Source organism: Oncorhynchus tshawytscha, unplaced genomic scaffold, assembly GCF_018296145.1.
Source record: "Oncorhynchus tshawytscha isolate Ot180627B unplaced genomic scaffold, Otsh_v2.0 Un_contig_556_pilon_pilon, whole genome shotgun sequence".
NCBI classification, from domain to species: Eukaryota; Metazoa; Chordata; class Actinopteri; order Salmoniformes; family Salmonidae; genus Oncorhynchus; species Oncorhynchus tshawytscha.
Window position 1 is genome coordinate 325,922 of NW_024609752.1, and position 17,112 is coordinate 343,033.

The following is a 17,112-nucleotide window of genomic DNA, read 5'->3' on the forward strand; positions in this document are numbered from 1 at the left end:
TTTAGGAGAAACATGTCAAAAATAACCACGTAGTTAACATCAATAACCACATTATCTATGACAGGAAGTGTCCCGAAAGAGCACCCTATTCCCTATATAGAGCACTACTGCAGACCAGGGCCCTATTCCCTATATAGTGCACTACTTTAGACCAGGGCCCTATTCCCTATATAGAGCACTACTGCAGACCAGGGCCCTATTCCCTATATAGAGCACTACTGCAGACCAGGGCCCTATTCCCTATATAGAGCACTACTTTAGACCAGGGCCCTATTCCCTATATAGTGCACTACTGCAGACCAGGGCCCTATTCCCTATATAGTGCACTACTGCAGACCAGGGCCCTATTCCCTATATAGAGCACTACTTTAGACCAGGGCCCTATTCCCTATATAGTGCACTACTGCAGACCAGTAGGGTGGGTTCTGGTCTAAAGTAGTGCACTATATAGGGGATAGAGTGCCCTTTGGGACACTTCCCCTGGGGACAGTCCTCTTCTTTTAATAGAGGTACTAATAGAGGTACTTCAAACCATCACTAAAGGCCTTTAACAGTATCTGCATAGTACGATATGGAGACCCCATATTTAACTTGAGTCTGAAAAATACCGGCACAAATATCAATTACAAATATTACAACTAAAACACAAGTGTATCAAGCTTGAAAAACACACCCACACATACATCCACATTCTAACAGTAAAATAACTCAAAACAATTCTCTCTCTCTCTCATTCCCTCTCTCATTCCCTCTCTCATTCTCTCTCTCATTCCCTCTCTCATTCTCTCTCTCATTCCCCCTCTCTCTCTCATTCTCTCTCATCCCCCCTCTCTCATTCCCTCCCCCTCTCTCTCTCATTCCCTCTCTCATTCCCTCTCTCATTCCCTCTCTCATTCCCTCTCTCATTCTCTCTCTCATTCCCTCTCTCATTCCCTCTCTCATTCCCTCTCTCATTCCCTCTCTCATTCCCTCTCTCATTCTCTCTCTCATTCCCTCTCTCATTCCCTCTCTCATTCCCTCTCTCATTCCCTCTCTCATTCTCTCTCTCATTCCCTCTCTCATTCTCTCTCTCATTCCCCCTCTCTCTCTCATTCTCTCTCATCCCCCTCTCTCATTCCCTCCCCCCTCTCTCTCATTCTCTCTCTCATTCCCTCTCTCATTCTCTCTCTCATTTCCCCCTCTCTCTCTCATTCTCTCTCATTCCCTCCCCCTCTCTCTCTCATTCTCTCTCTCATTCCCTCTCTCATTCCCTCTCTCATTCCCTCTCTCATTCCCTCTCTCATTCCCTCTCTCATTCCCTCTCTCATTCCCTCTCTAACTGTTTACGATACACACAGGAGCTAGGAGGACCTAGTTGAGGGCAGTGGGTGTGTCCAGTACGGAGCGTTGTGGTACTACGTAGTGCACTACGGCAGACCAGAGCCCTATTCCCTACGTAGTGCACTACGGCAGACCAGGGCCCTATTCCCTACGTAGTGCACTACTGCAGACCAGGGCCCTATTCCCTACGTAGTGCAGACCAGGGCCTACCGGGCTTAAGGTACTGCTATACAGGGAACAGGGTGTGATTTGGGATGTAAACCCTAGGACTTATCAAATACACGGCGAGTGGACTGGATCACATCATGACTGGGATCATGAGATCCTGGAGATGTTTCAGGTTGCTGCTGGGAGTGGTTAGAGGAGGAGGAGTCTGGAGAACATGGCTGGCTCTCATTGGCCCGTTGTCTTCAGTGTCATCATTTGAAGGCTTGTCTTCTTCATCAGTTTGCTCCAAAGGTGGAGGGGGGGAGGGGCTATTTGGATTCACCCAAATAAACACTGGAAATAGAATGACAAAGACTGGTTAGTGGAGGTAACAGACTGGTTAGTGGAGGTAACAGACTGGTTAGTGGAGGTAACAGACTGGTTAGTGGAGGTAACAGACTGGTTAGTGGAGGTAACAGACTGGTTAGTGGAGGTAACAGACTGGTTAGTGGAGGTAACAGACTGGTTAGTGGAGGTTGGTGGATGTAACAGACTGGTTAGTGGAGGTTGGTGGATGTAACAGACTGGTTAGTGGAGGTAACAGACTGGTTAGTGGAGGTTGGTGGATGTAACAGACTGGTTAGTGGAGGTTGGTAGATGTAACAGACTGGTTGGTGGATGTAAGTCTGGTTAGTGGAGGTTGGTGGACGTAACAGACTGGTTAGTGGAGGTAACAGACTGGCTAGTGGAGGTTGGTGGATGTAACAGACTGGTTAGTGATCCACACAGCATGAGGGGGTCTTCGATCTCACACTAAGGGGTGAGACATACACAGGAATGAAACGAACAGGAAACCTAAATGAATAGAGTGTAGCCTTACATTGTCTTGACCCCCAAGGTAGGGCGGTTTAGAACTGCCCAGCGCTGCTGGGGTCACACTGTAACAGACGCACGATGGAGGGGTCACTTTTAGCCCCTTTAATGAACTCTTCCAGAGACAGTTTACCTGGAGAAACACAACAGGAGACAGTCAGGTTAGATTAACCTTTAATGAACTCTTCCAGAGACAGTTTACCTGGAGAAACACAACAGGAGACAGTCAGGATAGATTAACCTTTAATGAACTCTTCCAGAGACAGTTTAACTGGAGAAACACAACAGGAGACAGTCAGGTTAGATTAACCTTTAATGAACTCTTCCAGAGACAGTTTACCTGGAGAAACACTAGCTATATGAGTGTATATCATTATCAAATAAAGACCTTGACGTTTGGACAACAAACTGAAAACCAGTGAGTAAGTAGGTCCTCAACTGGTGGAAACCCTAGAAGTCAGATGTGGGATTATTAACAGGTGGGATTATTAACAGGTGGTAACTCTAGTAGTCAGATGTGGGATTATTAACAGGTGGGATTATTAACAGGTGGTAACCCTAGAAGTCAGATGTGGGATTATTAACATGTGGTAACCCTAGAAGTCAGATGTGGGATTATTAACATGTGGTAACCCTAGAAGTCAAATGTGGGATTATTAACATGTGGTAACCCTAGAAGTCAAATGTGGGATTATTAACATGTGGTAACCCTAGAAGTCAAATGTGGGATTATTAACAGGTGGTAACCCTAGAAGTCAAATGTGGGATTATTAACAGGTGGGATTATTAACATGTGGTAACCCTAGAAGTCAAATGTGGGATTATTAACAGGTGGAAACCCTAGAAGTCAAATGTGGGATTATTAACAGGTGGAAACCCTAGAAGTCAAATGTGGGATTATTAACATGTGGTAACCCTAGAAGTTAGATGTGGGATTATTAACAGGTGGTAACCCTAGAAGTCAGATGTGGGAGTATTAACAGGTGGGATTATTAACAGGTGGTAACCCTAGATGTCAGATGTGGGATTATTAACAGGTGGTAACCCTAGAAGTCAGAAGTGGGATTATTAACAGGTGGGATTATTAACAGGTGGTAACCCTAGAAATCAGAAGTCAGATTATTAAAAAGTGGGATTATTAACATGTGGTAACCCTAGAAATCAGATGTGGGATTACTAACATGTGGTAACCCTAGAAGTCAGATGTGGGATTATTAACATGTGGTAACCCTAGAAATCAGATGTGGGATTATGAACATGTGGGATTATTAACAGGTGGTAACCCTAGAAGTCAGAAGTGGGATTATTAACAGGTGGGATTATTAACATGTGGTAACCCTAGAAATCAGATGTGGGATTATTAACAGGTAACCCTAGAAGTCAGATGTGGGATTATTAACAGGTGGGATTATTAACAGGTGGTAACCCTAGAAGTCAGATGTGGGATTATTAACATGTGATAACCCTAGAAATCAGATGCGGGATTATTAACATGTGGTAACCCTAGAAATCAGATGTGGGATTATTAACAGGTGGGATTATTAACATGTGGTAACCCTAGAAGTCAGATGTGGGATTATTAACAGGTGGGATTATTAACAGGTAACCCTAGAAGTCAGATGTGGGATTATTAACATGTGATAACCCTAGAAATCAGATGCGGGATTATTAACATGTGGTAACCCTAGAAATCAGATGTGGGATTATTAACAGGTGGGATTATTAACATGTGGTAACCCTAGAAGTCAGATGTGGGATTATTAACAGGTGGTAGCCCTAGTAGTCAGATGTGGGATTATTAACAGGTGGGATTATTAACAGGTGGTAACCCTAGTAGTCAGATGTGGGATTATTAACAGCTGGTAACATTAGAAGCCAGATGTGGGATTATTAACAGGTGGTAACACAGTATCCACATGTTCATATCGTCATACCATCCTTCTCATCCCAGGATTGAGGGTATTACCGGTTTAGCACAGAAGGGGGCGCTAAAAAAAACAAGAAAAGCCCATTGGGCCTCTATTACCAGAATGCTAACTAAATTACCACAAACCAATAGCAAAATCACATTGACGCTGTTAGCTAAATGCTAACAAGCGACAAAGTACATAAACTAATTGCAAAGACAAACAAATCCATCTCATAAAGTTATACAAGCATAGTTAGCTAGTAGTTACCGTATGTAAAGATATACAAGCATAGTTAGCTAGTAGTTACCGGATGTAGAGTTATACAAGCATAGTTAGCTAGTAGTTACCGGATGTAGAGTTATACAAGCATAGCTAGTAGTTACCGGATGTAGAGTTATACAAGCATAGCTAGCTAGTAGTTACCGGATGTAGAGTTATACAAGCATAGCTAGCTAGTAGTTACCGGATGTAGAGTTATACAAGCATAGCAAAGGATGTAAAGGAAATGTAAACACTAACACGGTATACCCTATACCAGTACACTAACACGGTATACCCTATACCAGTACACTAACACGGTATACCCTATACCAGTACACTAACACGGTATACCCTATACCCTATACCAATACACTAACACGGTATACCCTATACCAATACACTAACACGGTATACCCTATACCAGTACACTAACACGGTATACCCTATACCAGTACACTAACACGGTATACCCTATACCAGTACACTAACACGGTATACCCTATACCCTATACCAGTACACTAACACAGTATACCCTATACCAGTACACTAACATGGTATACCCTATACCAGTACACTAACACAGTATACCCTATACCAATACACTAACACGGTATACCCTATACCAGTACACTAACACAGTATACCCTATACCAGTACACTAACACGGTATACCCTATACCAGTACACTAACACGGTATACCCTATACCAGTACACTAACACAGTATACCATATACCAGTACACTAACATGGGTATACCAGTACACTAACACGGTATACCCTATACCAGTACACTACGGTATACCTATAGAGTTATACACTAACACGGTATACCCTATACCAGAGTTACACTAACACGGTATACCCTATACCAGTACACTAACACGGTATACCCTATACCAGTACACTAACACGGTATACCCTATACCAGTACACTAACACGGTATACCCTATACCAGTACACTAACACGGTATACCCTATACCAGTACACTAACACGGTATACCCTACACCAGTACACTTACACGGAATACCCTACACCAGTACACTTACACGGAATACCCTATACCAATACACTAACACGGTATACCCTATACCAGTACACTAACACGGTATACCCTATACCAGTACACTAACACGGTATACCCTATACCAGTACACTAACACGGTATACCCTATACCCTATACCAGTACACTAACACGGTATACCCTATACCAGTACACTAACACGGTATACCCTATACCATATACCAGTACACTAACACAGTATACCCTATACCAGTACACTAACACGGTATACCCTATACCAGTACACTAACACGGTATACCCTATACCAGTACACTAACACGGTATACCCTATACCAGTACACTAACACGGTATACCCTATACCAGTACACTAACACGGTATACCCTATACCCTACACCAGTACACTAACACGGAATATACCCTATACCAGTACACTAACACGGTATACCCTATACCAGTACACTAACACGGTATACCCTATACCCTATACCAATACACTAACACGGTATACCCTATACCAGTACACTAACACGGTATACCCTATACCAGTACACTAACACGGTATACCCTATACCAGTACACTAACACGGTATACCCTATACCAGTACACTAACACGGTATACCCTATACCCTATACCAATACACTAACACGGTATACCCTATACCCTATACCAGTACACTAACACGGTATACCCTATACCAGTACACTAACACGGTATACCCTATACCCTATACCAGTACACTAACACGGTATACCCTATACCAGTACACTAACACGGTATACCCTATACCAGTACACTAACACGGTATACCCTATACCCTATACCAGTACACTAACACGGTATACCCTATACCCTATACCAGTACACTAACACGGTACCCTATACCAATACACTAACACTGTATACCCTATACCAGTACACTAACACGGTATACCCTATACCAATCTAACACGGTATACCCTATACCTTCTAACACGGTATACCCTATACCAGTACACACCATCTTATACCCTATACCAGTACACTAACACACCATACCCTATACCATAGTACACTAACATCTATATGGTATACCCTATACCAGTACACTAACATCGGTATACCCTATACCAGTACACTAACACGGATACCCTATAAACACACAGACACCATCCTATACCATACACTAACACGGTATACCCTATACCAACACTAACACGGTATACCCTATACCCTATACCAGATACACTAAAACACAGTATACACCATCCCTATACCTACACTAACATTAAACACACAACACATCTTATACCCTATACCAGTACACTAACACACAGACACCATCTTATAGATATCCAATAAACTAACAGACATCCTATACCAATACACTAACACGGTATACCCTATACCCTACCAATACACTAACAGTATACCCTATACCCACCAATACACTAACACGGTATACCCTATACCCTATACCAATACACTAACACGGTATACCCTATACCAGTACACTAACATACCCTATACCCGAACACGGTATACCCTATACAAAAATACACTAACACGGTATACCCTTACCAGTACACTAACACGGTCTACCCTATACCAGTACACTAAAATATCCCAGAACATGGTTTTATACCAGTAAAACACGGTATACCCTATACCAGTTCAGTAACAGATACCCTATACCAGTAATAACACGGTATACCCTCGCTAAATGTACCACACGGTTACCCTAGCCGGTACTAACACGGTTCTATACCCTATACCAATACACTAACACGGTTACCCTATACCCTATACCAGTAATAACATGGTACCCTGGACCAGTACACTATTGGACGGTATGGTCCCTATACCCTATACCAGTACATATGGTCTGGAATACACTAACAGGAACCCTATGGTCTGGAAGGTTCTATACCAATACACTAACACGGTTCTATTGGAAGAATATGGTCTGGAAGGTTCTATTGTACAGAACATGGTACCCTGGACCAGTACACTAACACGGATATATGGTCTGGAAGGTTCATTGGATATATGGTCTGGAACGGTTCTATGGGACCCTATACCTGAAGGTTCTATTGGAGGAATATGGTACCCTGGAATCCCCAGTTCTATTGGTATACCCTAATATGGTCTGGAAGGTTCTATTGGAAGAATATGGTCTAAAGGTAAAAAACCCTATACCAGTACACTAACACGGTATACCCTATACCAGTACACTAACACAGTATACCATATACCAGTACACTCCCTCTATCGGCTGCCACTGTAGGCTGTAATGTGTGGATGAGATGAGACGTACCGTCTCTGTTGGTGTCCATCTGTCTGAAGATCTTCTCTGTTCTCTTCTCTGGAGTAGACTCGTCTTCTGGCATCTTCATCACAGACGACACCATCTTATAGATCGCCTGGAGAATAAACACACAGACACCATCTTATAGATCGCCTGGAGATTAAACACACAGACACCATCTTATAGATATCCTGGAGATTTAAACACACAGACACCATCTTATAGATATCCTGGAGATTTAAACACACAGACACCATCTTATAGATATCCTGGAGAATTAAACACACAGACACCATCTTATAGATATCCTGGAGAATAAAACACACAGATATCCTGGAGAATAAAACACACAGACATCCTGGAGAATTAAACACACAGACACCATCTTATAGATATCCTGGAGATTTAAACACACAGACACCATCTTATACCCTGAACAAAAATAGAAACACATGTAAAATGTTGGTCTCATGTCTCATGAGCTGAAATAAAATATCCCAGAAATGTTTTTAAAAAAAGTGGAGCGATTATATTTTTGTTCAGTATAGATGTCTACAAATAACAATGAATCTCTCGCTAAATGTTCCACTTTGCAGCACGGTCTGGAAGGTTCTATTGGAGGAATATGGTCTGGAAGGTTCTATTGGAGGAATATGGTCTGGAAGGTTCTATTGGAGGAATATGGTCTGGAAGGTTCTATTGGAGGAATATGGTCTGGAAGGTTCTAGTGGAGGAATATGGTCTGGGAAGGTTCTATTGGAGGAATGGGACTGGTCTGGGACTGGGAGCTGGTCTGGAAGGTTCTTGGAGGAATATGGGTCTGGAAGGTTCTATTGGGAATATGGTCTGGAAGGTTCTATTGGAGGAATATGGTCTGGAAGGTTCTATTGGAGGAATATGGTCTGGAAGGTTCTATTGGAGGAATATGGTCTGGAAGGTTCTATTGGAGGAATATGGTCTGGAAGGTTCTATTGGAAGAATATGGTCTGGAAGGTTCTATTGGAGGAATATGGTCTGGAAGGTTCTATTGGAGGAATATGGTCTGGAAGGTTCTATTGGAAGAATATGGTCCGGGCCACGGCCTGCCAGTGATAATGACATTGTCATGAAATACCTGAATCCCTAGTCAATTATTTTTCTCAGTCTTTCTCTGCTAGATACATGGCCATAGGAAAGTCTTTAGAGTAAATGACCTGTTGAAACAGTACATGTAGCAGAGGGACTGTCTGCCAGCGCTGGGGCTGGTCTGGGACTGGGCTAGGACTGGGACTGGGGCTGGTCTGGGACTGGGAGCTGGGACTGGGAGCTAGGACTGGTCTGGGACTGGGAGCTGGGACTGGGAGCTAGGACTGGTCTGGGACTGGGAGCTGGGACTGGGAGCTAGGACTGGTCTGGGACTGGGAGCTAGGACTGGGAGCTGGGACTGGGAGCTGGGACTGGTCTGGGACTGGGAGCTAGGACTGGTCTGGGACTGGGAGCTAGGACTGGTCTGGGACTGGGGTTTGGGACTGGGAGCTGGGACTGGGAGCTGGGACTGGGAGCTGGGACTGGGAGCTGGGACTGGGAGCTGGGACTGGGAGCTGGGAGCTGGGACTGGTCTGGGACTGGGAGCTGGGACTGGTCTGGGACTGGTCTGGGACTGGGGCTGGGACTGGGAGCTGGGACTGGTCTGGGACTGGGAGCTGGGACTGGGAGATGGGACTGGGTCTGGGACTGGGAGCTGGGACTGGGAGATGGGACTGGGAGATGGGACTGGGAGCTGGGACTGGGAGCTGGGACTGGTCTGGGACTGGGGTCTGGGACTGGCTGGGACTGGTCTGTGACTGGTCTGGGACTGGTCTGGGACTGGGAGCTGGGACTGGTCTGGGACTGGGAGCTGGGACTGGGAGCTGGGGGTCTGGGACTGGGAGCTGGGACTGGTCTGGGACTGGTCTGGGACTGGGAGCTAGGACTGGTCTGGGACTGTCTGCCAGTGGGCTGGGAGCTCAGATTGGTCTGGGACTGTCTGCCAGCAGCTAGGACTGGTCTGGGACTGTCTGCCAGCACCTAGGACTGGTCTGGGACTGTCTGCCAGCACCTAGGACTGGTCTGGGACTGTCTGCCAGTGGGCTGGAGCTCGGATTGGTCTGGGACTGTCTGCCAGTGGGCTGGGAGCTCGGATTGGTCTGGGACTGTCTGCCAGCACCTAGGACTGGTCTGGGACTGTCTGCCAGTGGGCTGGGAGCTCGGATTGGTCTGGGACTGTCTGCCAGTGGGCTGGGAGCTCGGACTGGTCTGGGACTGTCTGCCAGCAGCTAGGACTGGTCTGTCTTATGGATAAAGACAGTGATGCTGCTGTTTAGACAAGTGTTTCATTACAGATCTGGCCAGTTTCTGCAACATTTTACGAGGAGTTTACATGAGTATATATTTCAATAGACATCGGTATGTGTAGCTAGTCTAAGCATTTTAGGTGAAGTTTATACAGGAGTGAAATCCAACAGTAAGATATGTTGCTGATCAACAATAATCAGTCAACATGAACCACGCTACAGAGGACAACCAGTTGGTACACATTACTGAAGGTCAATTCTCACCTCTATCATCTCAGACCTCCTCATGTGTCTGTTCCTGCCTCACCTCTATCATCTCAGACCTCCTCATGTGTCTGTTCCTGTCTCACCTCTATCATCTCAGACCTCCTCATGTGTCTGTTCCTGCCTCACCTCTATCATCTCAGACCTCCTCATTTGTCTGTTCCTGTCTCACCTCTATCATCTCAGACCTCCTCATTTGTCTGTTCCTGCCTCACCTCTATCATCTCAGACCTCCTCATGTGTCTGTTCCTGTCTCACCTCTATCATCTCAGACCTCCTCATGTGTCTGTTCCTGTCTCACCTCTATCATCTCAGACCTCCTCATGTGTCTGTTCCTGCCTCACCTCTATCATCTCAGACCTCCTCATGTGTCTGTTCCTGCCTCACCTCTATCATCTCAGACCTCCTCATGTGTCTGTTCCTGCCTCACCTCTATCATCTCAGACCTCCTCATGTGTCTGTTCCTGTCTCACCTCTATCATCTCAGACCTCCTCATTTGTCTGTTCCTGTCTCACCTCTATCATCTCAGACCTCCTCATTTGTCTGTTCCTGTCTCACCTCTATCATCTCAGACCTCCTCATGTGTCTGTTCCTGTCTCACCTCTATCATCTCAGACCTCCTCATGTGTCTGTTCCTGCCTCACCTCTATCATCTCAGACCTCCTCATGTGTCTGTTCCTGCCTCACCTCTATCATCTCAGACCTCCTCATTTGTCTGTTCCTGCCTCACCTCTATCATCTCAGACCTCCTCATGTGTCTGTTCCTGCCTCACCTCTATCATCTCAGACCTCCTCATGTGTCTGTTCCTGCCTCACCTCTATCATCTCAGACCTCCTCATGTGTCTGTTCCTGTCTCACCTCTATCATCTCAGACCTCCTCATGTGTCTGTTCCTGCCTCACCTCTATCATCTCAGACCTCCTCATTTGTCTGTTCCTGTCTCACTTCCTCTATCATCTCAGACCTCCTCATGTGTCTGTTCCTGTCCCTCACCTCTATCATCTCAGACCTCCTCATGTGTCTGTTCCATGGTAGATGTCTGTTCCTGCCTCACCTCTATCATCTCAGACCTCCTCATTTGTCTGTTCCTGTCTCACCTCTATCATCTCAGCAGACCTCCTCATTTGTCTGTTCCTGCCTCACCTCTACCATCTCAGACCTCCTCATTTGTCTGTTCCTGCCTCACCTCTATCATCTCAGACCTCCTCATGTGTCTGTTCCTGCCTCACCTCTATCATCTCAGACCTCCTCATGTGTCTGTTCCTGCCTCACCTCTATCATCTCAGACCTCCTCATGTGTCTGTTCCTGTCTCACCTCTATCATCTCAGACATGCTCATGCATCTGTTCCCGTCCAGGTCGTGCATACCGTGCCTACAAATAACTCACACCAGAACTACAAATCCCAGCTCTCTGTTCCTGCCTCACCTGTACGATCTCCAGCATCTCAGACTTGCTGATGTATCCGTTCCCGTCCAGGTCATACATGCTGAAGGCCCACTTCAATTTTTGCTCCAGCTTGCCCCGCGACGTGACGCTCAGAGCGATGATGAACTCCCGGAAGTCTATGGTCCCGTCCCCGTTGGCGTCGAAGGTGCGGAAGACGTGCTCTGCGAACTTGGAGGCGTCTCCGTAAGGGAAGAAGTTACCGTAGATCTTCTTAAACTCCTCCATGGAGAGGTTCCCGCTGGGGCAGTCTCTCAGGAAGCCCTTATACCACTCCTGGATCTCATGCTCTGTGAAGTCTGTGCTCTCCAGCAGATCCTGCATCACCTCTGGGCGGAGTTTGCTGTTCTGCTTCCCCATGACTGGTGGTTACTATAGTAACAGCTGGAAGAGAGAGAGAGGGGAAACAGAAGCTGAGAAAAGGAGACGAAGATGTCCACTAGAGTACTAGTACTGAGGTATGTTATGTTAACCATGATGATAACAGATGTCCACTAGAGTACTAGTACTGAGGTATGTTATGTTAACCATGATGATAACAGATGTCCACTAGAGTACTAGTACTCGTACTGAAGACCATGATGATAACAGATGTCCACTAGAGTACTAGTACTCGTACTGAAGACCATGATGATAACAGATGTCCACTAGAGTACTAGTACTCGTACTGAAGACCATGATGATAACAGATGTCCACTAGAGTACTAGTACTCGTACTGAAGACCATGATGATAACAGATGTCCACTAGAGTACTAGTACTCGTACTGAAGACCATGATGATAACAGATGTCCACTAGAGTACTAGTACTCGTACTGAAGACCATGATGATAACAGATGTCCACTACAGTACTAGTACTGAAGTATGTTATGTTAACCATGATGATAACAGATGTCCACTAGAGTACTAGTACTGAGGTATGTTATGTTAACCATGATGATAACAGATGTCCACTACAGTACTAGTACTCGTACTGAAGACCATGATGATAACAGATGTCCACTAGAGTACTAGTACTCGTACTGAAGACCATGATGATAACAGATGTCCACTAGAGTACTAGTACTCGTACTGAAGACCATGATGATAACAGATGTCCACTAGAGTACTAGTACTCGTACTGAAGACCATGATGATAACAGATGTCCACTACAGTACTAGTACTCGTACTGAAGACCATGATGATAACAGATGTCCACTAGAGTACTAGTACTCGTACTGAAGACCATGATGATAACAGATGTCCACTACAGTACTAGTACTCGTACTGAAGACCATGATGATAACAGATGTCCACTACAGTACTAGTACTCGTACTGAAGACCATGATGATAACAGCGAACAGAAAGAACAAAATGTTAGCTGTATGTTGACGGCTGTACAGAGAAATTAGAGATGCACATCCTACATGACACAGAAGAAAAAGGACCCAAAACGTATGTTTGGTTGTTTGCATAGCACAGAAAGCTTCATTAGAAGACTACTTATCAGAGCAGCAAAGTAAGCAGACAGAACAGTATCTCTCTACTGCTATGCAACCAAACCGCCTGTATCCTTTTAAGGTACCCTCATTGTGGAACGAGGGAGAAGTGGACTTCACTGTGCCCAGGAGTCTTCACATGCTCAATGTAACCAAACATATTGTTCTGTCTGAAGTCATGGAATATTCCATGCAGACAGACAGACAGACACTACTGAACGTAAGGCTGTAGAAAACACCTGGAGACAGACACTACTGAACCTACGGCTGTAGAAAACACCTGGTGACAGACACTACTGAACGCTAGCTTGCCAAGAGAACACCTGGAGACAGACACTACTGAACCTACGGCTGTAGAAAACACCTGGAGACAGACACTACTGAACCTACGGCTGTAGAAAACACCTGGAGACAGACACTAGAACTACTAGAAAACACCTGAGACAGACACTACTGAACCTACGGCTGTAGAAAACACCTGGAGACAGACACAGACGTACTACTGGAGACAGACACTACTGCTAGCTTCCCAAGAAAACACCTGGAGACAGACACTAGAACACCTGGAGACAGACACTACTGAACGTAGGCTGTAGAAAACACCTGGAGACAGACACTACTGAACGTAAGAAAACACCTGACACTACTGAAAACACCTGGAGACAGACACTACTGAACGTAAGGCTGTAGAAAACACCTGGAGACAGACACTACTGAACTACTGAACCTACGGCTGTAGAAAACACCTGGTGACAGACACTACTGAACGCTAGCTTGCCAAGAGAACACCTGGAGACAGACACTACTGAACCTACGGCTGTAGAAAACACCTGGAGACAGACACTACTGAACGTAAGGCTGTAGAAAACACCTGGAGACAGACACTACTGACAGAAAACACCTGGAGACAGACACTACTGAACCTACGGCTGTAGAAAACACCGGCTGTAGAAAACACCTGGAGACAGACACTACTGAACCTACTGGCTGTAGAAAACAGAACAGACACTACTGAACCTACGGCTGTAGAAAACACTGGAGACAGACACTACTGAACCTACGGCTGTAGAAAACACCTGGAGACAGACACTACTGAACCTACGGCTGTAGAAAACACCTGGAGACAGACACTACTGAACCTACGGCTGTAGAAAACACCTGGAGACAGACACTACTGAAGCTAGAAAACACCTGGAGACAGCTACTGAACCTACTAGAAAACACCTGGAGACAGACACTACTGAACCTACGGCTGTAGAAAACACCTGGAGACAGACACTACTGAACCTACAGCTGTAGAAAACACCTGGAGACAGACACTACTGAACCTACAGCTAGAAAACACCTGGAGACAACACTACCTGGAGACCAGACAGACACTACTGAACCTACAGCTGTAGAAAACACCTGGAGACAGACACTACTGAACGCTAGCTTGCCTAGAGAACACCTGGAGACAGACACTACTGAACGCTAGCTTGCCTAGAGAACACACTGAGTGGACTTGATAAAGGTGCTGTGATCATACTACTAACAGTTGACAGAGCAATGAGTCATACTACAGAACTATAACAGTTGACAGAGCAATGAGTCATAAGTCACCACTAAAAGCTACCTGGCTCCTTCCTCCTCATGATGAGACAAGAGAAGTAAATTCACAAAATCCACCACTTCAGCGCAAGACACCACTTCATAACAAACTCAACTTCACAAAGCTCATCAGTCATTTACCGCTCAAGAGAAACAAGACACACTAAGTTCAGCACCAAACCCAACTTCATCAAGTTCCTAAGGGGTTTCTGGGCCTTACACAGTACAGCTCTAGAGAAGGGCTGGTAGATCGTCTACTATGTACCAGACAGAGCTGAGGCCTTACACAGTGCCAGTACAGCTCTAGAGAAGGGCTGGTAGAGCGTCTACTATGTACCAGACAGAGCTGAGGCCTTACACAGTACAGCTCTAGAGAAGGGCTGGTAGATCGTCTACTATGTACCAGACAGAGCTGAGGCCTTACACAGTACAGCTCTAGAGAAGGGCTGGTAGATCGTCTACTATGTACCAGACAGAGCTGAGGCCTTACACAGTGCAGCTCTAGAGAAGGGCTGGTAGATCGTCTACTATGTACCAGACAGAGCTGAGGCCTTACACAGTGCCAGTACAGCTCTAGAGAAGGGCTGGTAGATCGTCTACTATGTACCAGACAGAGCTGAGGCCTTACACAGTGCAGCTCTAGAGAAGGGCTGGTAGATCGTCTACTATGTACCAGACAGAGCTGAGGCTTTACACAGTACAGCTCTAGAGAAGGGCTGGTAGATCGTCTACTATGTACCAGACAGACACAGTACAGCTCTAGAGAAGGGCTGGTAGAGCGTCTACTATGTACCAGACAGACACAGTACAGCTCTAGAGAAGGGCTGGTAGATCGTCTACTATGTACCAGACAGACACAGTACAGCTCTAGAGAAGGGCTGGTAGATTGTCTACTATGTACCAGACAGACACAGTACAGCTCTAGAGAAGGGCTGGTAGATTGTCTACTATGTACCAGACAGACACAGTACAGCTCTAGAGAAGGGCTGGTAGATTGTCTACTATGTACCAGACAGAGCTGAGGCCTTACACAGTACAGCTCTAGAGAAGGGCTGGTAGAGTGTCTACTATGTAGCTTGCCTAGAAAACACCTGGAGACAGACACTACTGAACCTACGGCTGTAGAAAACACCTGGAGACAGACACTACTGAACCTACGGCTGTAGAAAACACCTGGAGACAGACACTACTGAACCTACGGCTGTAGAAAACTCCTGGAGACAGACACTACTGAACCTACGGCTGTAGAAAACACCTGGAGACAGACACTACTGAACCTACGGCTGTAGAAAACACCTGGAGACAGACACTACTGAACCTACAGCTGTAGAAAACACCTGGAGACAGACACTACTGAACCTACAGCTGTAGAAAACACCTGGAGACAGACACTACTGAACCTACAGCTGTAGAAAACACCTGGAGACAGACACTACTGAACGCTAGCTTGCCTAGAGAACACCTGGAGACAGACACTACTGAACGCTAGCTTGCCTAGAGAACACACTGAGTGGACTTGATAAAGGTGCTGTGATCATACTACTAACAGTTGACAGAGCAATGAGTCATACTACAGAACTATAACAGTTGACAGAGCAATGAGTCATAAGTCACCACTAAAAGCTACCTGGCTCCTTCCTCCTCATGATGAGACAAGAGAAGTAAATTCACAAAATCCACCACTTCAGCGCAAGACACCACTTCATAACAAACTCAACTTCACAAAGCTCATCAGTCATTTACCGCTCAAGAGAAACAAGACACACTAAGTTCAGCACCAAACCCAACTTCATCAAGTTCCTAAGGGGTTTCTGGGCCTTACACAGTACAGCTCTAGAGAAGGGCTGGTAGATCGTCTACTATGTACCAGACAGAGCTGAGGCCTTACACAGTACAGCTCTAGAGAAGGGCTGGTAGATCGTCTACTATGTACCAGACAGAGCTGAGGCCTTACACAGACAGTACAGCTCTAGAGAAGGGCTGAGGCCTATGTACCAGACAGAGCTGAGGCCTTACACAGTGCCAGTACAGCTCTAGAGAAGGGCTGGTAGTACAGCTCTAGAGAAGGGCTGGTAGATCTACTATGTACCAGACAGAGCTGAGGCCTTACACAGTACAGCTCTAGAGAAGGGCTGGTAGATCGTCTACTATGTACCAGACAGAGCTGAGGCCTTACACAGTGCAGCTCTAGAG

The 17,112-nt window shown here is 45.7% G+C and overlaps 2 protein-coding genes across 4 annotated transcripts in view; both read right to left on the reverse strand.

The window, feature by feature from the left end:
• Positions 1-1,219: 1,219 nt before the first annotated feature.
• The window catches only part of LOC112241402 (neurocalcin-delta A), a 62,324-nt gene continuing 46,431 nt past the window's right edge, over positions 1,220-17,112 (reverse strand). For 2 of the 3 annotated variants that reach the window (XM_042317570.1, XM_042317569.1), the window contains exons 2-5: positions 11,832-12,233; positions 7,837-7,942; positions 2,348-2,473; positions 1,220-1,821 (exon numbers count right to left, since the gene is read on the reverse strand). In XM_042317570.1, the coding sequence (XP_042173504.1) occupies positions 2,376-2,473; positions 7,837-7,942; positions 11,832-12,209 (582 nt within the window). In that variant the 5' untranslated portion in view covers positions 12,210-12,233 and the 3' untranslated portion in view covers positions 1,220-1,821; positions 2,348-2,375. Of the gene's footprint in view, positions 1,822-2,347; positions 2,474-2,577; positions 2,681-7,836; positions 7,943-11,831; positions 12,234-17,112 lie in introns of those variants that run through there. The other variant, XM_042317571.1, reaches the window with a different exon arrangement.
• LOC121845734 overlaps positions 14,555-17,112 on the reverse strand; it is a 31,961-nt gene continuing 29,403 nt past the window's right edge. Inside the window, exons 2-3 of the mRNA XM_042317578.1 lie at positions 14,718-16,105; positions 14,555-14,657 (exon numbers count right to left, since the gene is read on the reverse strand). Coding sequence (XP_042173512.1) covers positions 15,110-16,105 — 996 coding nt within the window. The 3' untranslated portion in view covers positions 14,555-14,657; positions 14,718-15,109. The remainder of the gene's footprint in view (positions 14,658-14,717; positions 16,106-17,112) is intronic.